The sequence below is a fragment of the Genypterus blacodes genome, unplaced genomic scaffold, assembly GCF_046128005.1.
Source record: "Genypterus blacodes isolate CSIRO-AG114 ecotype Tasmania unplaced genomic scaffold, CSIRO-AGI_Gbla_v1 ptg000158l_1, whole genome shotgun sequence".
Classification (NCBI taxonomy): Eukaryota; Metazoa; Chordata; class Actinopteri; order Ophidiiformes; family Ophidiidae; genus Genypterus; species Genypterus blacodes.
The window spans coordinates 375,219-401,602 of record NW_027466959.1 but is presented as its reverse complement, the minus strand read 5'-3'; the positions used below and the strand labels follow the sequence as shown (position 1 = coordinate 401,602).

The 26,384-nt window shown below is 45.8% G+C and overlaps 1 protein-coding gene across 1 annotated transcript in view; it reads right to left on the bottom strand.

The window, feature by feature from the left end:
* tncb (tenascin Cb) overlaps positions 1–24,744 on the bottom strand; it is a 48,380-nt gene extending 23,636 nt beyond the window's left edge. Inside the window, exons 1-3 of the mRNA XM_076167430.1 lie at positions 24,675–24,744; positions 1,930–2,523; positions 112–1,332 (exon numbers count right to left, since the gene is read on the bottom strand). Of these exons, the coding sequence (XP_076023545.1) occupies positions 112–1,332; positions 1,930–2,416 (1,708 nt within the window). The 5' untranslated portion in view covers positions 2,417–2,523; positions 24,675–24,744. The remainder of the gene's footprint in view (positions 1–111; positions 1,333–1,929; positions 2,524–24,674) is intronic.
* Between the last annotated feature and the right edge of the window lie 1,640 nt (positions 24,745–26,384).

The window sequence follows — 26,384 nt, the reverse complement described above, 5'->3', positions numbered from 1 at the left end:
TGATTCCCCTTTTTTCTGTGTCTGTTTGAAAACCCAAAGACTATTGGGCCTCAGTGGCACATGGCTAAGACCTACTGCAGTAAAAGTGGATTCATGCACAGGCGATCTCACCATCAGAGCAGTCCTCGCCGATGAAGCCCTCGTCACAAACACACAGTCCGTTCTCACAGCGTCCCTGGTTCTGGCAGTCCCCTGGGCAGGTCAGCATGGAGCAGTCCTCACCGGTGAACCCTTCATAGCACACGCAGTTCCCATCAACGCAGTAACCTCTGTCTAGACAGTTACTGGGGCACGTCTTCTCACTGCAGTCCTCACCCGTGAACCCCTTATGACAAACACACTGTCCATTCACACAATGGCCCTGGTCCAGGCAGTCATTAGGGCAGGTAAGCTCACCACAATCCTTCCCTCTGAAGCCAACGAAGCACACACACTTGCCATCCACACACTCTCCCCGGCCCATGCAGTCTTTTGGACAGGTCTTGACACTGCAGTCCTCCCCAGCGTAGCCTTTGTTACAGACGCACTTCCCATTAACACAGCGGCCACGGTCCAGGCAGTTGTTTAGGCAGGAGAGCTCGCCGCAGTCTTCCCCTTGGTATCCTATGTCACATGCACACTCTCCGTTAATGCACTGGCCCCTGTTGTTGCAGTTGTCGGGGCATGAGAGGACGGAGCAATCTTCACCCTCAAAGCCCGGATCACAAATGCACATCCCGTTGAAGCAATGGCCTCTCTCGTTACAGTTGCTGGGACAGGTGAGTTTGGAGCAATCCTCGCCACTGTAGCCAGTCTGACACACACATTTGCCATTCACACACATGCCACGGTTATTACAGTTGCTCGGACAAGTGAGTTCACCGCAGTCTTCCCCGGCGAAGCCTTCTTCACAGTAGCAGGTACCGTTGATGCAGCGTCCTCGGTCATAGCAGTCATTGGGGCAGATGAGTTCCGAGCAGTCGAATCCCGTCCACGGCTCGTCACAAACACACTCGTCGTCCACACAGCGTCCACGGCCGAGGCAGTTGTTCAGGCAGTTGGTCCCGGAGCAGTCCTCGCCGATGAAGCCCTCCTCACAGAGGCAGTAACCGTCGACACAGTGGCCGTAATCCCCGCAGTTTAGAAGACACAGCTCAATGCCACAGTCATCGCCTGCAAAGCCATCAAAGCATACACATTTGCCATCAAGACACTGGCCCTGATCCTGGCAGTCATTGGGGCACTCAGGCTCAGTGCAGTTGGGACCCCTCCAACCTGGCTCACACACACAGCTGCAGGTGTCGGTGCTCCAGTTTCCACGGCCGTTACAGTACGGCTTCGTAGATACTTCACCTATAGATACGTAACAAAGGAAGAGGAGATGTTAAAGCCCATTAAAACAACATTATAGGAAGTAACCATGGCAATATGTGATTTAATGGCACATACAGTGACCTCATGCCATTGGCTTGACTTCTCTTCAATATGCTATGAAACTTATTGAGACAGTAAAGGCCTTAGGCTGGGTTTCAAAAAGTCTTGGCAAGTCAATTTTCATAAAATGCAGAAATGAAATTAAACTTACTACTCCACTAAAGGAGTAAGGAAGTCAGTCTAAACTCTTTATGTATCTAAACCTTTGCAGTTTAGGCACTGATAAACTGGCGTTGATCTGATTGATCAGCTGTGTCTGGCTTGACCTGTGTGTGTGTCAAAATGTTAACAACTAGAAATAGACCTGTTAAGAACTGGATGCATTTCTAAGTATACGTATTAAGGTTTGTAATGAAGTATAACACATTCTTCCCACTGTATTACTCTACAAAGGGAACAGAAAATAAGCTTCATATGTCCCCGTAAGACAATATGATATTATTATCATATCCATTCCATATGTTGACAGCAGTACAGCAGCTCAAACGATCGGGCCTGTCTTTAGTATGGATGTACCTGTAACCTGAGCTGCACAGCAACCGGCTCCACCGCCGCACTGCTCCCTCAGATTGGACAGCTCAGACTCCAGCATCTCCAGCCTGCTCAGGATGTCTTTGAGGTCTGGCATGTGGTTGTCACAGCCGCACGCCTGCTTGGGAATATTGATACGGTGAGTGAAAACAATCTGGTTGTCCCCGTCCACCGTGTGCTCCATGTGCTCCGAGTTCTGCAGCTCCAGCGGGTCGTTCTTGTGTTTGAGCTCGGTGCCACTGGGAGAGTCCAGGTCCACGGAGCAGAGAGAGGTGGACGGTACGTTGATGTTGTAGACGTGGTTGAATACGACCGGTTGGTCAGGGTCGGGCAAGGTTATGTTCTCTTGGGTTTTCTTGGGCATGAGAGCCTCTCTACGATGGCGGATGACCTTCTTGACCAGGCCAGCGGTGGAGAGCTGGAAGAGCAGGACGACTGTCAGGCAGCCTATGAGGACACCCTTCATCCCCATGATGACACCCGAGCACTGGGGCCTCTAATGGAAGCTGGATGAAGAATCTGAGCCCAGGTAGACCGTAGAGGTATCAAACCTGACTGTTAGTATTCTCGATCCAAGTCCTACAATGACAAAAAGGAGAAAAGGTAAAGAACATGTCTCCATCTTTAACAAACTGTTGGACACATAGTACCTGGTGTTCTAACTTAAAAGTATCCAAAAAGCACATTCACCAGAGTTCCTCGGTGTTCTACCCATAGAAGTGCATTCCTATTCATTCTGGTTTGCCCTTGCAGCACACACACACACTCACACACCCACCAGGGACCACGGCTGCAGTGAAATATCATAATATCACACTAAAAGCAATTAACCTTCTTCTGTTGCGCCGAACAAAAGACCACCTTCCAATCCTGCCGCTGGCTCTGACCCATTTCAGCCCCTGGGCTCACAGTACAGCACACACACGCTTAGCAGATGACACTGGGCCATTCTTTTCACAAGGCCTCACAGGAAAAAGAGCACCAATTACAGCAAGAGCGGTGCCTGACCTTGGAGATCTAACACTTTATTTTCTGACCACGCTGAGACAGGTTGCCACAAAGAGCCAGCAACACCTGCACAGTGGGGAGCTTTACTCTGTGTGTCTCCCACCACAACCCCAGCTGACAGATGAATGCCGCTGCATGGTTAGACCATCTGTGGGCTTCCTGTAAGCACAAAGGTCTGCAACTTTCCACGCAACCACAAACCAGCAGGTCAGCATTCCCGGACTGTTCTCCTGACATCGACTGGATTTTGTTTTAGTCTGGTAACATGATGCTTCGCCCTTCGTCTTGGGAGACTTGGGTGTTTCTTTTAAAAGTAACAGTCTGCTGGAGGGAAATGTGCTGAAGTTGACACGTTTGTCTTGGAGGTAAACTCAATTGGTACAGCTTTATTAGGAGTACGTCGTGAATCTAATCTTTTATATGCAGAAATCTTATTCTTACAAATTGCGAGGAAGAAATAGTGAACAGTCTCAGTGCAGTGGAATAAACCTCCTGTCTTGGAATGATGTGGCTCAGGCTGAGTTGATATAATTGCACTTTTTTTCCCCTTCGTCAGAGATGCTGACACTAATCATTTCATACCTATAATAAACCCAGCGTAAGCCTCGGCTGCTCCAAACCTTCCTAACAACTGTTAGCAGCCAACATGAAAGTGTCTGGATAAGCACTGATGTGAACGTTCGGTCCTATCCAGCATATTCTAACCTCATGTTCGGATACGCAGGGATTTAATTTCCTCTGGTGCCCCTGACCTGGTGGGATTGATTTGGGACACGGTGACAAGGAGCATCTCTGCTGGAGCAGGGAGGCTGACAGTCAGCAGGTAATATCCCAGGCTGAGGAGCTCTGGGTTTCCTCAGCTTCCTGGGCTGACGTGTGATTAGGCAGGCTGACAGATGAGCTCTGCTTGGACGGATCCCACAGCTTCACCCTCCTCCCCATCCCCACCTACAGCCTGATTAGACAGACAGGGATGAGCGCCTCCATGATGGGTTCACTGTAAAAGTGCTAATGTGGCCTGCTGATGGAAGCGCTGAAGATCTGGGCCCTCAGAGCCCCCCAACCCGGTCTCACACACACACACACACACACACACACACACACACACACACACACACACACACAGCCACACTGCTGTGCCCAAGCATCACAAACCAGGGATTAAATCAACAAAACAGCCAGAAAATTGCTTTGAGTTGCAGCTAAGGTTTTAGTTATGGGCGGATGGTTGGCTTTCTCACTTTGAAGGCTGGCTGCTCTCCATATAGACCTCTGAGCGAGGCGACCCTGAGAGCCCCAAGCAGGCTTTGTGTGAAAATCTGTTGCTCTGGCAGAGCGTACACGAAGTGAGGAAACTTCCAGAGAGTTAGAGATATTTTGATTTGACTTTTTCTCCTCTTAGCTACCATCTACCGCCCTTTAAATACGCAAAAAAGGCAACGCCAATATTAGAATCTGAGCGTAACCCAGAGAAACAGAGCCGATCCTCCCCGCTTGGACTTCCTTCAGAAGCGCCCTGTGGCCCTGGCACTAAGCTAATATAGCTGGTTTCTGGCACTATAGACACGGACTTGACACAGTCTGACTGCTTCTGCTTTGCTTTTCTCCCACATGGTTTCTCTCTGTAGTTGGCTTCGCAACAAGCAACAAGGCTTGTTAGCTGCCTTATCGAATGTGCGGGGAAGTTTACCAGGGGAGGCGTGCTGGCATACACACTAATGCAGCTGATCTAAATGAGCCCCGCTGAGGAAAGACTTAGTTTATATATGAAACATGAAAGAAAGGGAATCAGTGTTTTCAATGTCCAGCTGGGGTTCATTCATTCATTTACCATTTTTTGGGATTAAAAACTTGAATCAACCTAAATGCAGTGTCTGTATTTAGGTGTCATGGCAACGAAATGTGTCTTTGTTATGGATTAGACGTACTTGTACATTCCATTTGCAACACTCAGCTAAAAAAATGCACATCCCTGCCTCAGCAAACTGTCACTGCACCAGATCTGAGATGAAATCCACAGAAGTGCCTGGTTACATAAGTCTGCAAGGTCTGAAACATTCTTGACTTTGCCATTAGTGTGTGGACGTATAAACCACAGAGCCTCCGCCCTCTTCAGCCAGAGATAACATCCTCCTCTGCAGGAAGTGTCCCTAGATGTTGCTTCTTATTTAACCGCCGTGCTGTGTAAGTCTAGAATCTTAGTCCTGGACTAAATCAAGAGGAGAACACACATAGGGGGGACGGAGAGGATCAAGATGAGAGAAGAACCAGGACAGAACCCAGACAGCATAAATCTCCATTACACACTTCTCAACATTAAATGCTGCTGTAAGATCTGTCTTGGTGGTGGTATATCACTTGGCATTGAGCTTGTTTGTTCATACAGAGGAAGAAAAACTATTTGATGGCTGATGACTTTACCAGTGTTCTCGTCTCCTCCTCCTCCTCCTCCTCCTCCTCCTCCTCCTTCTCCTCCCTCCGTCCCATCTTTTAGATACAACCTGTACTTTCATTTCAACAGGAGATTGATGAGCTGACTTTCTTTGCAGACATCTTGGATGTCGTTCATCATCAGGATTTCTTTCATACACAGCCAGAGCCCCATGCCGGCAAACCCTAACTGTCACAGTAGTCTACTACAGCTCAGACTCTGCCATATGGTGGCTCCCAGATAAATCAGAGCAGAAAAGTTTCAATCTGCCCGTATTCAGCCGTGGTTATCTCTAAAACGTGCTGAGCAGAAAATACAATTTGTTCGGCGGAGAACAAAGAGGAGTTTTATCAGTGTGGTTCTAAAAGCAGCAGAAGTGTGTGAGGTCGTTTAAAGGTGGACCATCATGCACGCAGAGTCGGTCCTGTCTATTCAAGAGGGGAGACAGGTTTGATGTCGTTGCTTTAACCGGGGGTGAGCAGACATCGCAGCATCCGTCAGATAACAACAACACAAAGTGAATAACGAAGCAGCGTTGGCCCACTTGGCGCGTTAAAGCTGTAAATATTCAATCACTGTTATTACAACCCAAGTCCCAGGACTGTATGTTAAACAGTTCTGATGGGATACGCAGACGTTCTTTTCATTTGGGAAGAATTTATCAAGCTTGCCTAGTTTTGTAGGTCACCGTGACAAAACCCCGGCTTCCTCTCGGTGCCACAGAATCCAAATCTGGGTCACGGGTGAGGACTGAATGAGGGGTTATTGTCTGAGGCTTATTTCACCTTGACATACTGCTTTACTGTCAAACGGGCTTCTCTCACTCACTCACGCCTTTCCCCCTAATCGTATGCTAAAGGGCAATCATATCACTCAAGGGGTCACAGTTCCACCGCCACTGAAACCTGCTGATAAACATACATTCTAATCAATTTGCCTGCAAGGTGAAAGACGCCTCATACACACGTCCTCTGCCCGCATTGATTTTCATGCTGTATCTCCACCAAGGTCATAAGCAGAGAGACAGGGAGTTGCTGAGAGCAGCACTATGGCTGTGAGTTATAATCATCAAACACAGAAATGAATTTCCAGGAAGCAGCACGTAGCAGGAGTTGACTGCTCGCCGCTCGATCGATGGGACGATTGTTGCTCGTTCCCAGAAAAGCTTTTTCAAATTTTATCTCCTCAAGAAACTTTGTCATCTGTCTCTTTTCTCTCTTTTATAAGCGGAGCGGAGGCTGCTGATGAAGAAGTTTTACCGCTGGTTTAATGAGGCAGGAGATGCAGGGAACAAGATTATGAAGTGAAGACGCCTCTCTGGCCTGCAGGAAATTATTGTTGGACAGGTGCATTAAAATGTAATTACTGATGTCACATAACTCCCACAAATCAACACGGATAGTCACAAAAATAAGAGCCTCTCGGTTTTACAGCACTGAAACGCTTTACGTGTGGAAGTAGGTTTGATTTCAAATTATAGGACAACTTATAAATCATCATATAATCATGAATTATTGAAGCCAGAGTTATTTCCACGATGACGCTAATGCTTTATATTAGCTATCTCATTTTATTTCTCACCTTCCGTAAAAATGCAATCTCTGTATCTGGATTGGACCTTGAAGTGTTTCTCCTTATCTTTATTCTTCCTTCTTTGTGATGGGATCTAAACCCTCTAATTAAAACCCGTCTCCTCCGCTCATCACGCATTTACAGGCGTTCTCAGGTGCAGACAGCCATTTACATGAAGTCACAACCCCTGACTCCCCGCCAGCGAGAGTGAATGAAGTCGGCCGGTTTTTATCTCCTCAACGTGTCCCAGCTGTACGGATGACATTACTACTTGGCCAGTTGTCACGGAGATCCGATCACAATGAGAGCCAGATTGGATTGCCGTTCCTATCCCAATACGTTCTGCACACATTTAATATGAGTTTTCCTTTATCTAGATCCACTCCACGTTGTAATGAGATCTTCCGGAAAAATCTTCACATCTCACAGCAAAACAAATCCGCCTGAAGGCTCCGACATTAAATCAATACGCTGTATAAATATTTTCATTACGCTTTTTTGCTATCATTCCTCCACAAATGTCAAGAAATAATACAATTAGCTAAACAGAAATGAAATAGAGAATATGGCTTTTTGATGGATGAAGAGAAGGCAGCTTTCATCAAAGGCATGCTCTGCTGGTTCACTCTCCACTGTGACCCCGGTGGATCTGATGACACAGATAGCGGGGGAGCGGTGGGGGGGGTTTGTGTGTTGGAGGCTGATAAGGGGCGGAATGGGGGGGCCAGGAGCTGAGATACCAGCAGCAACACTTATCTGGATACTCAGAGCAAGCGAGCGAGCGAGCAAGGCGCTTTCCCGAGCTGAGTCCCCATCAGCGGAATGATTTGGAGCTGGGAGTTTGACACGTCTGAGTGATACTTGCTCCAGAAAAGTCTATTTCCTAAACCAAAAGCAATTTCTAAATTTGACAGTGAGATACAGGGAGGACAAATGTTGCGGCGTCCCGAGCTCTGATTGGGTGAATCACGGAGCAGACAGCAGTCAAATCTCAATTCACTTTTTTTACTGCATTGTGATTTGACGTGCGACTTGCTGCGGGGGCCCATCAATATTCTTTATGGCTCTTCCCCCGCAGTGCCTCTGTCTTTTGCTGCTGTTCTCTCCGGGTTCCAGATGGAGAGATTGGATGCTTGTCATTGTTCCTTGGCTTTTTAACATGCTGCTTGCTGGTGACCCACTGTTTATTAGCCTAACCCCTGTGTGGAGTCGAGGCTGGCAGCCATCACAGCGTATCCAACTGCTGTTTTCTGCACACGCATGTAACCGCGGCCCCCTGTCCATTCCAACCCACTTCCTTTGCTCAGTTTTCACACTACACTGCAAATACTATAAAGATCTCGCTCCTTTTTTTTCTACTTGGCCGGCCGTGTCGTCAGGCTACCCAGAGGTATTGATGTCCGCGACGTTGAGACGTCTAAACTTACCGTGTAACTCACACCTCCGTGCCTCTCAGGTAATCAGATGCAAGGTGAGAGCACAATCTTATCTGAATCTCTACAGACCTTTGGCTGGCTTCTTTTGCGTGACTGTCCTGTCCTGTTTCGTCTCATGATGCAGGGAGATGGTACATCTACAAACTACACACAAGCAGATTGTATATTTCCGTATACTTAAGGAAACGATTCAGATGTAAATGGATTTCAGTAATGGGAAGCAGAGATTGTCTCTGTCCTTGGTCCTACTGTAGATTCTCTCACTCAAGCTGCTCTAGAGGAGGAGACGTGTATTTCTTGCATTCCTCTGTTCTAACAACGTTGAGTAGACTTATGAACAGACTTCTCAAAGCCTTCAAAGACTAGACTGAACATTTCAACACGTTAAGACGCTTTACTGGCCACTCCCATTCAAACAGGAAGGAAGGGACTTTTTTCCTCTCCCCGTGAAATGTAAGCAAGCGTGTTGGCTGTGATACCAGGACATCTGTTTGTCCTTGTCTGCGATGAAAGCCTGAAGCGTGTTGCGTGTCCAAATTGGGAGTGCCTTCCATTCAGACACTTGTATGAGCCTAATGACCCCAGTCCCTGAGGTCTGCTCTTCATTGGCTTCTGTGCTTTACAATTTTCCCCAATTTAAATTGTCTGCTTCTCTCAAAAGGGCCCCGTCTTGTTCCAAGAACATTATGGCTCATGCATTCCAATGTGCAGGGTCACCGGTGGAGGCAAAGTGTCAGAGCGAAGTGTCTACCACATGTGCTCGTCTATTGGCTGCCTCCAATAGAGGACGGGGCGATACAAAGGCATCCCGGATCCCCCAGCTACGAGACTTCCACTCCTTTTCTCCATTTCCCATTTGCATCACAGGAACATTAAAAACCATCTGGGATGCTTAAAACACTGCATTTCTCTGAGGGGGGTCTTTGTTCTGTAATGATGAGTAATCTTACCGGGCCTCGCTGGGATACAGGAAAAGACTTTGGTGACTTTTGTGAGGCCGTTACACTCTGGGTGTAAATTTGAAACCTTGTAAATATCTGGACATGAAAGGAGACAACAGCTGTCCTTCAAATCTCAAAGAAGAAAGTATTTCCCTTCCATAATAACATTCAGAGAGATGAACCCTGGAGAAATGAAATGTGCATCTTACTAAATAACATCACACATTCTCTGATTGAATAAATAAAATAGATTATGTTAATTATACGAGCTAAACTAGATTGATTGACTAGATTTGAAGAGGTTGGTACCATGAAGGAGATCAGGTAGTGTGTTATACAATGTCTAGATCTTCTCTAGGCAGTTAAAAGATATTAAAAGATGGACGTCAGAGAGTAATTTCCCTTTTTCCAACATTCTTCCTGAGATCTTGTGTATTCCTGTCCTGTATGGATCACTGAGTTTACCATCTGGCCCACAGGTGGTTCCATCCACTGAGCAACATGCTTTAGGTGAACCACACCAAAGTAAACCCATAAATTAAGCAAAATCTGGCAAAACATCAGTGGACTTCACAACATTTAAGGTCATACACAGGACACTTCAGCAGGATCCAAGGACAATGAGAGACAAAGGGAAGCAGGAGACGACACAGAGCAAAGGGTGTGTGTGTGTGTCGTTTGCACCGACATTGACATTAATTTAGTCCAAGGCAAATATCACTGCACCTTCTCCTGAGTCCTGCCCGCTGTGAGTTATCATGAATACCCACAATTATTGTTTGCTCTCTCTCACCAGTAGAGGAAGTAAGTGGGGTTAAACACAATCACCCTCTCAGGGAGCTGTGTAGGGTGTGGAGCCTCGGGAGCTAACAGCTGTCCAAACAAAAGCCCGTTTCCCACTCATCGTTATGCCGAGTGTCAATGTCAGTGAGCTACTCTGAGCTCAGTCACAGCATCATCAAACATTCATGCACCAATTCTGTGCATCCACCAACCAGAACAGAGGGTTGTGCCTGTTGTAATGAACCAAAACCCAAATAAGGGAAAAACCCCAGAAAGTTATGAAAATATTCAATAAACAAGATGAAATCCTTCCTAATGGAGTTCCAGACACATCTAAACAAGCCTCTGGTGTACCTTAAGTCACAGCTCCTTAACACAGACGAGCCTTTTCATTGTCTTTCCATCCCTCAGTCACGCACAATTACCATCCGACAGATGCTGCCCTGGCATCCTGTGGGTCTCCTCCTCCGTCGGCTCACCTCACATCTCCACGCACACCCACACCTGTCACTCAACTCTCTCTGCCATTTACCAGCCTTTCCCTCTCTCTCTCTCAGCCCTCCCACTAGGACATACGGTGTGTATAAGGCTGTGGATGTAAGCAGCCATAGGGATATGATAATCCATATACAGCTTCAGGGACAGGGAGAGTAAATCCATAACACCTGCAGAGACTCCTGCCCTGAAGACACGCTGAGCCTCCCAAAGACTCCTCATTACTTTCTCTCTTCCTCGGTGGCGTAATGCCGTTTTGGGGGCTCGTCCACCTCCATGAGTAACATAGGAGGAAGCTTTTCGGGGTTTGATTCAAAGAAAGTAGTTTTATATAAGACACAGGGAGTCCTCGTTCACACACACACACACACACACACGGCCAGATTCTCTTTGTGGGATACAACTGCTGAACAAATGATGCTGACCTGCAGACAGAAGACTGGGACGCACATGGAGACGAGTAGTCAGAGCGAGTGTGTGTCAGGCGGGTTGGCACTTCACAGCAGCGAGCCTTTCAGACAGGCAGTGTGTACGCTGAGGAGCTGTGAGAGGAACCAACCAGTAGCATCTAATGCAGAGCAGCTGTCTGTCTCCTGGGTTACAGAAGCCTGCTGTCTGCTGGCAATAAAACATACAGCTGGACCAACACACACACATACACACACACACACACCAAGCCTCCTCTTCTGTCCCACCAGACCCAAACTCAGCCCCGGATCTAATGCAAGCAGAATTATTCAATGGATCACCACAGACTCTGATGACGCTCATTATTTTTTTTTTACCCACTGGTAATAAATAGAAAATAGCCGGCATTAGAGGAAACCTTCACAATAAAAGACATTTGGCACCCAGGTGCAGGCAGTAAAGAGCAGAATGAATCCAGTCTGGCTTGTAAAACACGAGCAGGAATCACAGGAGCTGTTCAGATGAATGGAAATAATCTTTTAATTAATGACACAGATCACGTTTTCACCCTGGGTTGATAATAGATCAATCAGCACAGCCACACACAGCACATCTCACATTAACAGGGCTAAAACAAACATCTTTTCATTCATAAAGTTGAAATATTAACTAATATGAAAGTGGGGAAAGCTGATAAATGTGGAGCTGTAAAGTTTCAACCTCTCCCACCCCGGTCTGATGCTTCTGCCTGCTAATTCAATTAGACAAAGCAATCTTTACGTTGCCTCTGCTCCCATTCATGTCCATCAGCAGCACACAGGTACAGAGGGGGACTTACCTCACGCACAATTCACAGCCTCTCCACAGATCAGAGAATCTAAGCAGCAGCAGCAGCAGCAGCAGCAGCAGAAGAAGAAGAACAAGAAGAAGCAGCAGTGTTGTGGGGAGAAAAAAAAGCTCAACAAATCAAGCAGCCCCCGACACAAACGCTCTCACGAGTGTGTATCTCTCTCAGAGCACTGACAGCTCTGTCATCTTTCCTCTTCTCCTCCCTGTTCTCTTAGAGTGTTTACTCCAGTCTACCTAGAGAGCCGGGCTGATGTTGTGTGAGCCAGTGAGGAGAGAGAGGAGAGGGTGAGAGGGAGAGAGAGAGAGAGAGGGAGAGAGAGAGAGAGAGAGAGAGAGAGAGAGAGGATGAGAGACAGAGAGCAGGGGGAGTGGGTGAGTGAAAGAAAAAAACTCCCTTTTCTCCTAAACAGTAGGACCCTCTGCGGTCAGACTCCACTCCCACCTATGGCTCTCTTAAATGCCCCCCTCCTACCCATTCACCCCCCCCCTCCCCCCTGCCTCCCCTCCCTCCCTCCCTCCTTCCTCCACGGAGTAGTGGCTGAAAGCGAAGGAGCTGAAACGGGACGCCTCAAGGCTGGAAAGAGAGAGAGACAGAGAGTGGCTGACTGAGAGAAAGAGGAAGAAAGAGAGTGTGAGAGGAAGGGGGGGGGGGGGGTGGGCCAGGGGGGGGCCAGGGGGGGGGCCGGTGGACCATTAGCCCGGCAAGCCAATGGAAAGCAAGATGTAAGTAAATGCAGGCCTGGCATTAACATAGCATTTAAGAAGTTGAGAGCAGGGTGTGAACGTGGACTGCCTGAGCTCAGTGTATACACATATAAACACACACACACACACACATACATATACATACAGTGTGTGTTTATGGATCAACTTGACATTTTTGGCAATGTCACACTGTTGTGCTTACTTTCCTGACATTGATCACGAGCTGCCTCCCGTCTGACAGGTTCAGATGTGATTGTGATGATTGGAGAGATGGAGTGTTTGCGTGTCGGCCTCTCGGTCGCTGACTGAACTCATTCTTCCTCTAAGTGCTCTGGCAAGGGAAACCTGACTCACTGAATCAAACAGCCATGTCAGTAACCATCTCTTGATTACTCTGCTCCAGGTACCAATGGCACCCTGATTGCAATTACGCTCGTTCTGCACACAAGAGTTTGATGTAAACAAGCAAGAACCGCCTTAAATAAACACGGGAACAAAGCCCAGGAGCGCCCGGTGCCCATAGAGGCTCTGTGAGGAGGGACAGACTCAAGACAAAGGGTGAAGGGATGTGCATTGGAAGATCTTCTACCAGAGATTAGGAGGATGAGGAGGATGATGTGCTACTCTCAATCTCTGGGCTTCTCTGGTGAGGATGAGGATTGTTTTTCTTTAGCAAATCAGACAAACCCTTACATTCTTTGTTTCCTCACCAATCAACCACACACGCTGATAAAGTTCGGTGGTATGCAATTCAGAATCCATATGGAGCAAGATGTGTGTGCGTGTGTGTGTGTGTGTGTTTGCATGTGTGTGTGTGTGTGTGTGTGCGTGCGAGGGGCTTTTCTCAGCAGGAGGAAATGATCCTCATCTTGTTGCTGAGAGCCAGTAGGCAGTCAGGCAGAAAAGATCCGTTCTAATCCCATATACAGAACAATGGCACATATGTAGCACAGCCATCCAGTGATAAGAAGCAAATTCAATGACTTGAGGGGCCTTAAATTCATTTTCATCCTCGCTCCCCGGGGAGACGGAGGAAATATATACAGTCCAGAGGAAAAGGATCTTTTTTAATGACTTCTAGTTGTAATGATATCATTTAGATGAGATGATGGGTTGAAGGCGCAGCTATGTATAGCACCTGTTTTAAATGAGCCTGGTTGTAAATGTACATTCCCCGCGTCTCTCCATCTGTTCCTGTTCTCACCTTCCTGTCGCACTCTCTCTCTCTCTCTCTGTCTCTTTCCTCCGCAGCCGTGCCAGGCTTCACAGAGAATTGCTGTGGGAGTTCTCCACCTCCCTGTTTGTGAAGGCGTACCTGTTCACCGACTTTCAGAGCAACTGAACTGAGCAGGATTGATTTCCCAGATGACACCGGCGCGCACATCCTTGCCTGTCATCTCATTTCTGCTGCTGTGAAGCCAGACATTTGCTTGAAGGAAACCATTTTATTTCCATTAGTGCACAACAACGTTCGGGCTTTATCGGCTGTCATTTCACACACACACACACACACGCAAGACAGCATGCAAAAAATAACACGCCAGGCAGACTGAGGCGACAACTACCTGCAAATATTACACCCTTGATAATAAATTCATTCATTTGGCTGGAAATACCAAAAGACACCGCAAGGTCATGTTTGCACTCCGCAACCTATTTAAAATCAATCTAATAAACTATGATATGATGTGTGATCAAATCAATTATGAACCCATGCACTGTAACTTAATTGTGATTGTGGATAACTCGCTGTTGGAACATTTAATAGAGTGGCAGCGAGATAAGAAAGTGAGGCAAAGGTCGCCTGCAGCTCTTATAATAAGGTCTACTTGCAACTGCATAATTGGAGGCATCTAACTTGAAGGCAAAGAAAAGAGTGTGGGAAGTGAGACACGTTCTGTCAATGACAGTGAGACCTAATTATACTATGGAGCCCCTGCAGCCATGGAGGATGTCAAAGCGGGCAGCAATAAGGCAGCCGGTAGGGAAGACACCCCGCCTCGCCATGGGTGTGAGCGTGCTTGCAGGTGACCTGGAAAGACCTGTTTACCTCATTAAAAATGAATCACAAAGTAATAAGGGCCCTGCTCCCATTCCTCTCCTCCCTCCCCAATGGCTGTCCTTCATCCATTATGTAGCAGCGAGCCGGGACGGTGTGGGTTAAGTCCTCAGGGAGGGTCAGTTGGACAGAGACCCGTTCTGCCTCCTCCACTCCAACATACGGAAGCCCATGCTGCTTTAATGCAATAATGAGACAATAACACAGTGATGGGAGGAATAAGGCTGCTGATGAGCACTGAGGAACGATATCCAGCTAAAATATCAGCCATTAGAAAGAAGCCAGTGGCCACAATAAGTTAAACAAGGAAGAAACAGCCTATTAGCAGTAATCCATAATTCATAACGCAGTGAAAAAAAAAGGGCCCCACAGTGGCTTTTTATAAAACGGAGGCACGGAGACCTGAGCCTCTCTGTTCTGCTTCTCTGGGGTTGTTTGCTGAGCTATTTTGATTATATTTGTGAAAGAAATTGGTTAATTTAAAAAGGGGATTGTGGTTTAGAGTTTACAGAAACAGAATTGTGATGTGAAGGTGACATTCAGAAGCTCTGAGTGGACAGGAAGCAGGCAGGGGGAGAGAGAGATGGGAGTCAGAGTTCCAGAGAATGAAAGGCAAATAGCCAAATACCCAACACAAATGTCACGCCTGTGAAAACACACGCCTGTAAAAAAACCTGCCTTTCCTCCGAGCTCTTCCTTCCTGTAATACGTGCTATTTCAGATGAGGAAACCATGGTGACGGCAGATGAGCTGTCGTCTCAGACCACACACAGCTCCGACTGCTGCATCTATCTGCGTAAAAGGCCTGTAAACGTCCTCCACTCAGTGTCAAGACCTTGTATCTACACAGCTGCCCCTGACCTCTGACCCTATAAGCCTGCTCCGTCCATCTTTTGTGTTGCTACAGTTGGTACCCTGTTCCATCTGACAGCCACCTGCACTAACTGCCTCCAGGCCGTCAAGCTGACAGAGCCCATAGGATACTGTTACTCTCATTAGTCGCTTGGTTCAGGAGAACAACTTAAAGCCACACTGATGACACGTAGAACAACCAGAACCTCTCCGACCACACACTCATTTAGAAGCCACGTGTTGTGGTAGAACAACCCAAACCCTCAATTATTCCACTCTTGCTCAATTATGCATGCTTGGCTTTGTATAACGCCGTATATTGAGCAGTTTAACCATCACACACACACACACACACACACACAGGAACACTGTCGCCCCTCTGTAACAATCAGGTCACCAGAAAATGTCAAGACCGACTTTCTGTCCACAAAAGGCTGCAGGAAATGGGTGTGATGACAGCGGCGGCTGAATTAGAAATGTGTTGCCAGAGACCAAAGCGTCAAACAAGGCGGCAATATTGAAATGAAGTTAATGATGAACGTGGAAGTCCTGCAGCTTTGGCTTAAGACCAAAACAGGGATACCTGCTTTCTGCTTGTGTGGCTCCAATCTAGAATTGATCATCATCTTTTCTGAGACGCACCTACAGTATAATAACAAAGAGCTCAGTGTACAAACAAACATGTCCGATGTTACAATTGTTGGTGGTAGAAACATCTTGTAGCTGGATTGTGATCGGCAGCTCTCTAACCACTCCAGCACACAAGTCCAACCTGTCTACAATGTTTCATGGGAATCACAGACGGACAAACAGACAAACAGGAAGCCTTGACAGAGGCCCAAAACAAAAGTGTCTGCATTGGGAAAATAGTGGAGGAATCTTTTTTTGTGATTCGCTTGAACTAGTCGTACTTTCTGAAATACCCCAGAGATCCATTTAGAGGAGAAAAAGGTTAGAAAGTAAACATGACAACATCCTGCTAGTGGAGGAAATAAACAGTGTTTTCAGGGTTTTTAGTGTCTGGGCTCCATAAGACCAGGAGGAGAACTTTGTTGTTTTATCTCAATACAATAAACTGGTGTGTAGCAGAGCAGGGGTTTGTGAGAGACAAGCAGACGAGTCACAGACAGAAATACCTCACGTGAGAAAATCATACATGTACAATTAGGAGGGCGTGAACTCACAGAAATATGAAAACACATTTAGCTATTCAAGTTCTGAAGACTAAAAGTACTGAACAGGCAGACGAGCTGAAGTCCAACAGAACCAACACCATTACGAAAGTTTACTCTGGGTTTTTCATCTGACTGTTAACTGATAAATATTTGTCAAATGTGTGTGTTCCATGAGCCAAGAGATCCAAACCAGTCTGTTACCTTTTAGAATATAACAGAACAAACTCTGACCCAGAATAAAGAATGTCATCAGATTGAATGTGGGTCTATCCAGCATATTGCTCCTGCATGGAGGCAACGTGTAAGTGTTCAATCTAAATGCTGATACATCCTGTAAGGTGGTCTCAGTCACTGCAGGTCTTACTTCTTATGCAGAATTTGTTTTCTGTCAGCTTTGTTGTAAACACCAACTTCCATTCCAACAAACGCTTCTTCTACTGTCTTAACTTAAGGATCTGTCAGTGGCATCCTGTCCGTCACCGTCCTCTCTCCTGACACGGCTGCCACTTCAGTGTCTGTTTGGGATGAGAATGAGGAAAACAGAAAACTGCAAACCTCTGCATTCCAAACTGAAGATGACATATTGTATTTTCTGTTTGCAGATCTTCAGTCACGGTCATGCCTAAGGACACTTCAATCCATTCCTTACACCTCTGCTGCATGATTTCTCAGCCCAGCACTCGGCATCATGAACATTCTCCACAGTAGACCTTTACTAGTAAATAAGCAGGTTATTTACTTCAGCTGTTGTTGTTTCTTCATGCACTAATATCACAATCATCTCTCTCTGTCTCATTCTCAACTCCTGATTCCAGTTCTGCACGGCTCATTCCTACATGCAGCACGAATCAGCCTACAACATAATTGTGGTAATAATATGTAACAGCATGGATTCCCTCCCCACCCAGACTTTCTCCTTATCTCTTCTATTTTAAGCTTTTCTGCAGAGGAGCCCCTATAGAACAGCTGTCTCTCAGTGTGGACCCAGCTTATGTTTAGTGTCGCACAGGTATAGAGAGATATGCTGCTATACGTCAGGCTTTACTGCTTTGTGGATTAGCATTTTGTGGGGTACGGAATATTCCTCCCAGTCTATAAACACTGCGTTACAGCGATAGGGTTTAAATCTGTTTGTATCTGTGCCTCCAACCTCAACGGACGCTACAGGAATCCATATAACACAAACTTGATACTTTAAGAAATTCCGACATATTGCACATTGCAGCGTCTGCATACAGATGAGCTCCGTGATGTCAAGAGTGAAGTCTAAGAAACTTAACGAGGAGAGAAGTATCACACAACAATCAAAGCTTTCTTCCTCAGACTTTGGCAGATATTATAGATTGGGGGGGATAGAGGAGGACATCTTCACAGACACAGTTCCCCCGTCACAGCAAAGCTCCATTCAAGCCCAGCATCCCTTTATGGTCGCTTTACCACAGTCTGTCTGGGCAAAGGGTTCAGGCCTGTGTCTTTTCCTCTTTTGTCTGCTCTCCTGGGGGACATGAATGGGAGGTTGGGGCACGAACAAAAGGCAGATCATGGGTCTATTCTGGGCGACAAATGAGCTTAGTTTGGGTAATGGCAGCCAAAAGGAAAAGGAGGTCTGGGTAAGTATTGAGGCTCACCTAGGACCGGAATGGGGAGGGAGATGATTCCTCCAGGATGAACAGCTGAGATCCTTCTTCCCACATAGCACATGTAACAACAACAGTGCTGATAGTGTCTACAGGGCGACTAAAAGGAGACCAGAGCCAAAGCCTATGTGGCCCTGAAAGGGAAACAAACATCCGCTCACTGCTCCTGTTGAGCTCGGGCCATAGTTAGCTGTGATTAGTGACAGAGCTGTTAATCATCAAGCTGGTGAACTGTGACCTCTGCCTGTGATCACCAGAGGACAGATTTAACAGTATTAACTAACATTATTAACAGGTTTGCAAAAGAGGAAGTTTCTTCAAGCAGTTACAGACAATAGATGGATCCTGTACATGCTGAACATTGGGATGAGCTCATGTTCTCTGCTTCTCATCTGTTTCAGTGATTTGTGGCTACATGTTTGGTCTTGAAGCTCAATTCAAATTTGTTTCCTTATCTGTGTTTCTTTGCCGGCCACTTTACATTTTTATTCTTAATGAGTCCATGTCTGATGCCTTTGTTTGCACCTTTTAGATGATGATGGCCCAAACCTATTATACAAGCAACTGTGTTTAAAGAACATTCAGAAGTGTCCAAACCAAAACCATCAGAAGGTCGAGAGCAGCTACAGCACAACCAATAAATCAATCAATCAATCACCACATCCAGTGCAGACAAAGTAGTACATATCAGCCAGGAAAGCAAGGAAATTGGCGGATCTGATTTACTTCCACATAGGAATTCTGCCCGAATCAGAGAATATCTCATTCCATAAGCGTTCATTTAAAAACTTCTACACCGATTAAATCATCAAACTTGTCCAAAAATACTTGCCACATAGATACTAGCCATTATCCCCGTGCTGCTACAAGGATACACATTAAACTGTTTCCTCCCCCTGTGAGATCAAGATAAGGCGTTTCCCTTTAAAGGAGATGGACCTGAGATTTCTCTAAATGTCACCTCACCAACAAATGCCATTTCATTTCCACCTGGCTTTGCTTTGCTTTGCTTTCCTCCCTCTGCCCCCCCGCCCCCGTCCTGCCCCCCCTCCCATGGACTCTTGTGTTTTAGTCTTGGGTGGCTGCTTGCTTCTTGAGTCTAACGCCTCACAACTCTGTCTCTCTTTCCAAAGGACACACACTTGAACAGTGGTCATCTATTAGGGGGCAAACAATCCCGATTTTGATGTGAGATGCATTTCTAATGAAGACCTTCCCACTCTCTCTCTGTAAGCATTGTTTGTTGCAGGTTACATTGTTATAGGTTCGTAAGTTGTCCTGTCTATCAAATGCACACTGCAGCTTTGTAGCAAACGGAAGCCAAAAATGCTACAAATGAGTTTATCCTCCCCAGTGTTGTTGTCTTGTTGGTGAAGATCCTTGTGTTAACTGCTTCTCTCCCTTTTTGTCGCATCCTGCTGAATGACTTCCCCTGTTGCCCTGTTAGACAGATGGATAAACACAGGCTTGGATGTGTGTGTAATGATGTGATTTCCTCTGCGGAGGGTGTGAGTGATGACCGACGGCGACCTCTGAACATGAGGCCGGCCATCAGGCTGACAGGTGACGGGTGAGGCGACGGGAGATGAGCTGCTGAATAATGGGCCTTTGTCAAAGCCTTTTCCTTTTTGCTTTAGAAGCCCTGGCTCCAAGTGATTGATGCCCACCTCAGCACTGTGCTCTGATAGGCTGTTGGTGGTCCCTGAGTGTGAATTGGACCTCTTGTTTCAGCCGTGTCACAAAGCCCCCGGCCGCTCGTTCACTAGATCTGCATTTGCTAGACTTCTGAGGGCTTTGAAAAACAAAAAAAGCTTATATTTGTAAAAGTGTTGTTGTCTGTGTAAGGATATGTTTTAAAGCTGCCGTGGTGGCAATGAATTTTAATGAGGCCCCATTCTCTGGGAAATACAATGAAAGAGGTGTTTTAATGGAAATGGAGTCACAGGGATGTTAACTTTTATAGCTTATCTCTACTGTTTATATCACCGCAGCAATTTTCATTCTCCTCTCACTCCCATCATCGCATTCCTCCTGCCGCCTTTCTTCATCTCTTCACTTCTTTCTTTCCTCTTATTGTTTTTGTCCATGAGTAAAAAGCAGCAGCAGCATCCAGTAAAGCTCTCTGTTATTTGCACTCCATAAATCACCTGTGAGCCCGGAGAACCGAGCCCATATCTCTGACAAAACAACCATCAATCATAACACGGGAGCAGCTGTGATGGACAGAGGTGAAAGGTGAGAGCAGAAGGGTCAAGCAGAGAGCAGAAGGGCCAATCCACAATAGAGTGGAGCGCCTGGCCTTTTTAAGGAGAGAACACACAATGTGGAGACACCTCAGTGATGCGGCGCTCGCCACAGAAATGATTTCTCCTGTTCAGCTTTCAGACGAAGCAATTAGCCGCTGAGCCTTGCTGCTGTTCTGCTCGTCATCTTTGTGCTCTTCTGTAAAATTGCCAGAGCAACACTTCCACTAATGGGCGGTAATTAGCCCATGTTTCTTATTCACAATATATATAATGTATAAGAGTCGTCTGGTGCTGTTCCTTCCTTCTCACAGCTGCAACACAACATGAAGCTCATTGTTCTGTAAGAAACTTCAATATTCTGTCTGTGTGGGGACTTTTGTTTGCTTCTGACCTTCTTCTGTGATTCATGGCTTCATTCTCACTGCACTTCTTGATGTTTACTCCCTTTATTCTGCAGTGGACACAAATTAGGCTTTTCAGAAGCATCTTTGAAGGTCCACAGTGACTTTGTGTTTTAAGGCGAGGAACTATGAGAACACTTTTCATCTTTGGTCAGAAGTATCTCCTTGAACATGTTGCTGTCTTCATAAAGAGTCTATCTGTAATCTGATACATACAGGCGACTCAAGCATGTCCATTCAACTTGACTGATGTGCACATGTCACGCTTGTATTCTATCCAAAACTCGATTGAAAGTGTCTGCATTTTGTTCTTTACCATCTTAATATTTGACATATACTGTATATGTATGATCTTTATAGACAGATGAATCACTTCTTCTTCCTCCCGAGTTCTCTCATGTCTGATGAGTTAAGCTGCTGCTACTCCAGCTTTGGCTCCAGACTCACATTACATCAGGCGATCATTCAAGGGAGCTGAGGTTCATGTTTATGCCAGACATCGTCACAGAATGTATGTTATAAGGAAGGGCTGGAAATTGGTGTCAAACTAATATAGCCATTTATAAGTTTACTTGTCAATTTGCATGCCGAAAAATAGAATCACCTCTTTCAGTCTGACCAGGCTCAGACTGTCTGAAGGCCTGAGTCAGTCTCTGGGCATGCATGAACTTATTTTGATTGATAATCTTGCTCCAGTCGTCTGGATGCCAATGAGAACTGAAGATTGTGTGATTGAAAGATTTGACAGTCATCAGTGATGTGGACAAAGTTATTAAGTGTAACTGCTATCCACTCATGAATGTGTTCCTAGACAGATTGAAGGAGATCCAATTTTAAACTGTTTACTATTCAGGCTCTGAGTTCTGATATGAGCCAGATTAGAGAGGAAAGGGGGAAGTGATCCAGAAGACATCCACTGATGGACAATATTATGCTGTTACCAAAAGAGAGCTAAAGATCATTTGTAACAAAATTCAGACATATTTCATATTCTGCAGTCCTCTACAGTGTCACATACATCACATCATCTATAAACACTAACTGAGTGATTGTCTGGACTGCATTGGTTGGTCGAGGTGGTGATGCTCGTTCCTAATGGCACACACACACACACACACACACACACACACACACACACACACACAAAGCCGTCTCACACACTTGTGCAGTGGGTTTGTCTCTCAGTATGAAGCCATTAAAATGCACATGTATATAATGTGGCACATGTACAGGCCGGCTGTATGGAGAGCGTTCTGCAGCTGAAAGGTCATCGTTTTAATCTCCACAACAGCAGCAATGTTTCCATCAACTGCCAAGCTGTCTGCTGGAGAACAGTAAACCTGAGAGCAACATCACAGATGGTAAAGGCCGGGCAAAATAGCTTTCTGCTGAAGGTGAGGGGTTACTTCTGGAATAATGTATACTATAGTGTTAGATGAAACGATTGAGTGGTTCACAAAGTGCAAAAAAACCTCTTGTTGTTTTTGAAATTTAACTAGAATTAAAGTTAAATCCTTCTATTTTATCAGCAGTTTAGAACAAAGCTAGACGACCTGTTATAGGTAGTCGTCTCCCCAACAATCAATACACTAACAACACGCTGTCCTTTCATTATAGAGGCAATTAACTCTCTCAGCATCTGCTCAAAAGAAAAGGGAACCAAACCCTGTCAATGCTTCGTCCTCTCCTGTGCAGGAATGCAGAGATGGAAGGAGCGAGGTTGCAGACGACAGACGAAAAGGAATGAAGATATGAAGTGTTTATTAATGATAGAGCAGATCTGGGGGCTCCAGAGGGCTCGGTGATCTCCTGAGGTCTGCAGTTTGCTCTATTTATTTTCACAGCCTGTCATGTGAGACAAAGAGAAAATACATTGGGAGCCCTGCTGCGCTGACTTATGGAGTCTTGCAAATGTCTCGAAAAACATGAATTGCATCTAAATTTACCCCAGAGGTTTGAGTCTAATGACGGCAGGGCTACATTCTAATGGATTCAAATTATGAGTACATGCACAGACTGATTAAAAAGCTGAAACCTGCAGGCTTCTGGTGAGATGAAGAGTCCCTGTATAATCTGGATAATGTGCAGCACAGTTTATGCTACAGTATGTTTACACGCACATCTTTGGTTTGTTAGCAGGGAGAAGACATTTCTCTCTCTTCTTTTGTCAATTTCCTCAAACGTAATTCAGCAATTTGAATTTTAAATCGGGCTTATTCACCACATACTGGACAATTATCATGGCGCCAGAGAGGTTAGTGCTGCTCCCTCACAACCAGAGTCACAACCACAGTCACAACCAGAGTCACAACCAGAGTCACAACCAGAGTCATGTATATGCAGGGACTCTTAATATACATGAGTCATTTCTTAATCATGAGAAGAAGCAGAAGAAGAAGCATTATTGGGTCAAATCACATGCACCCAATAAACACGTCAATCTGAAATGTGTCTTGCGTGCCCCTCTTACACACACACACACACAGACACACACACAGACACACACACACACACACACACACACACACACACACACACACACACACACACACACACACATTACAGCTGGTCAGCGCAGGGCAGCCACAAAACTGCGCCCCTGGAGCAGTTTTGGGGGCACGGTGCCTTGCTCAAGGGCAACCCAGCAGTGCCCTGAAGTCAAACTGGCACTGGCACTCTCCAGCTGCCAGTCCACTTTCTTGGTCAATACAGGACTCAAGTCCCCATGGACTGAGGAAATGCATGTGTGACTTACAATCACCAAACACACCACCAGTCTGTAAACACAAACATTGATTCATGCCAATATGAATCTGATCTGCGGGAATTTGTAATTCTGATCATGAAAACACACGTCTGACACGTCCGGACTAAATTATCATTTGATCCTATGTAGGATTAGAAAAACCACATGCAGCAGCATCCAGAGCATCCAGAGCAGCTGTGCCCCTCTGTTCCCATGGTTGTGCTGATTTCCCTTCCCACCAGGTAAATAATTACTTTCACTTTGCATCCCAGCCATAAAATCAGTCATAGATTAAACAGCTCGACTGAAAAGCAGCATGAGTGCCAGGAAGCAGGATTGACTTACTGATGCATAGTAGCAATAGAGAAATGCTGTAAGTATTTCTTGTTACAAGTCCTCTCGGCCCATAAAAACAATTCATTGCTTCAGCACAGGAGAGAAATTAATTATTCAGCCCATTTATTAGCTGCAGAGTCTCACAGCTCAGCCTTCACTTCATTTCCTGTGGTTCCTTCCTCATTCCAGCAGAGCTTTAGTTTCATATCACAATGTAGCAACACTCATGATCACATTCACACAATTCCAACCCTAATTTGGTTTTCAAAATGAAACTAACATCAACAAAAAATGTAATTTACTTTGCAAACATAATGACTTGGTTGATCTTCTGCATTCTATATCCACTCTAGGGGCAGAAATAGACTCAGACTAAGACTCTTTCATTATATCCTGTATAAGATCTGCTCCCTAATGAAGCACTGTGACTCTGAAGCATGTCACACTAATGGAGCAACATAAAATGAACTCTTTACATCCAACTGGTTCTCTGTTTTCATATAAATTCATATCCTACTGTGTGAGCTAAGCTGTAGGAAAGAAATGCCAGACATTTTCTACAAATCAAACTGAGTTAGGCCTCTGTCAGCTTCCTGAGTAAACCTTTCAAAAAGTTGCATTGTTTGGTTGTTTATCCTCTCACAGCTCACCTGCGTCCGACCTGGAACTGAGCAGCTCCACTGCACATCTGTATGCCACCAGCATGCAGGAACTGTGAACGCTGCCTTGAGGAAGCAGAGAGAGAGAGAGAGAGAGAGAGAGAGAGAGAGAGAGAGAGAGAGAGAGAGAGAGCGGCTGAGGCTTTGTGCTCGACCCACTCAGGATAATAATCGCTGGCTGCTCTGTGGAACAGTAGCGGGGGGATATAATGCCTTCCATGTGCATGTTTCACATGTGTTGCTGCTGTCTGAACACGCTTATCCATCATCAGTCTCAGCTATGCTTATGTTCACACTCACAACGTATATACAGCGGTTTCTCCTAACCACTGCTTGTGTGTGTGTGGAGCCATGGTGTGTTCATGGCTCCACAACATTTGTCATCTTTGCCTTTGTGTGTGTGTGTGTGTGTGTGTGTGTAACTTCTATAGTATGTTCCTGACACCAGTCTGGTCTGCAGGGAGGGTAAGGTATAGCTTCAGTAGCAGCAGCAGCAGCCTATAATTACACCGGCAGCTTCAGCGTGAGAGCACAGAGGCTGCTGGGTAATTTCCACTAAGAGCAGCAGAGGAAGTGTGGCTCCTTCATGTCCAGCACTTATTCAAATGGATCAAGTCAAGCCATTCCAACAAAAAAAAAAAGGAAGAAAGAAAGAAAGGAAGAAACCTCCTTTTCCCCCGTCAGCCCTGAGAAGGCTTATTGCATATAAGTGGCAGAAAAATGAGTCTCCTTCATGAATACCTCCACTCCCTCCGCTGCCGGGCTCCCACGCAGACGGGATGTGCGAGCTGTCAGAGCAAATGCAGAGTGTGTAAGAGATGGCATCGTCATGACAACATCAAGTGAGACGCGGGGTGGAAAGCGGAAGAGACGGCTGCTATTATTATGTGACACATAATGTAAAGAGAGTAGTTACTGCTTCTTATGCTCACATTGATGAGAGTTTGTGATCCATAGTAACAGAAAGGTGTTTGTTGTTGTTGTAGTGATTCAGTGTCATCACACAAAGGATCAAAAGCACTACAAAGCTATTCAAACAGACAGGTTCCTCAAACGCTGGACCGTCTTCTATCGTAGGATTCAATTCTTTTCTAATTTCCCATGACTGGATTCCAGGAAATGTCTAACAGGAAGTGTCTGATGCTGCCTCGTCAAGTTAAGCTCATCGAAAGTAAATTACGTTCCAAAAAGTCAGGATTGTTCCGTGTCCTCCTGTAACCTTCTGCTTTTTCTTCTTTCTCTCTTCTCGGTTCCACTTTAGCAGCAGGTCGGTTCCGTCTCACTTGCAGAGGTTTTCTTTGTGTGCTTAATAAGGATTTTGACATTTTGTGTGTAAAATCTCAAGAAAAGCACAAATTTACAAGCATCTTAGTTTCGTGTAGGGGTCTAACATTTGCCTGCAACAACATCAACATGAACAACAATAACAGATTGAACTACTGCACGTGTTTGCTGAAACACTGTTGTGCACACTGGGTGAAAACAGGATATTTGACTGTACTGTCTCCGTATGCAAAACTCCACTCTGTTCTGATTTTCTAGCTGCATCTGACCTGAGTTGTCAACACTTGGACTGCAAAACACATATGCTAGTTTCAAACTTTGAGTGTGTGTGTGACATGATGACCTCATCCTGGTACAAAAGTAAACAAATAGAAAGTTTTGGGAGCAGTTCAGGACGTATACAGGCTTGTCTTACTG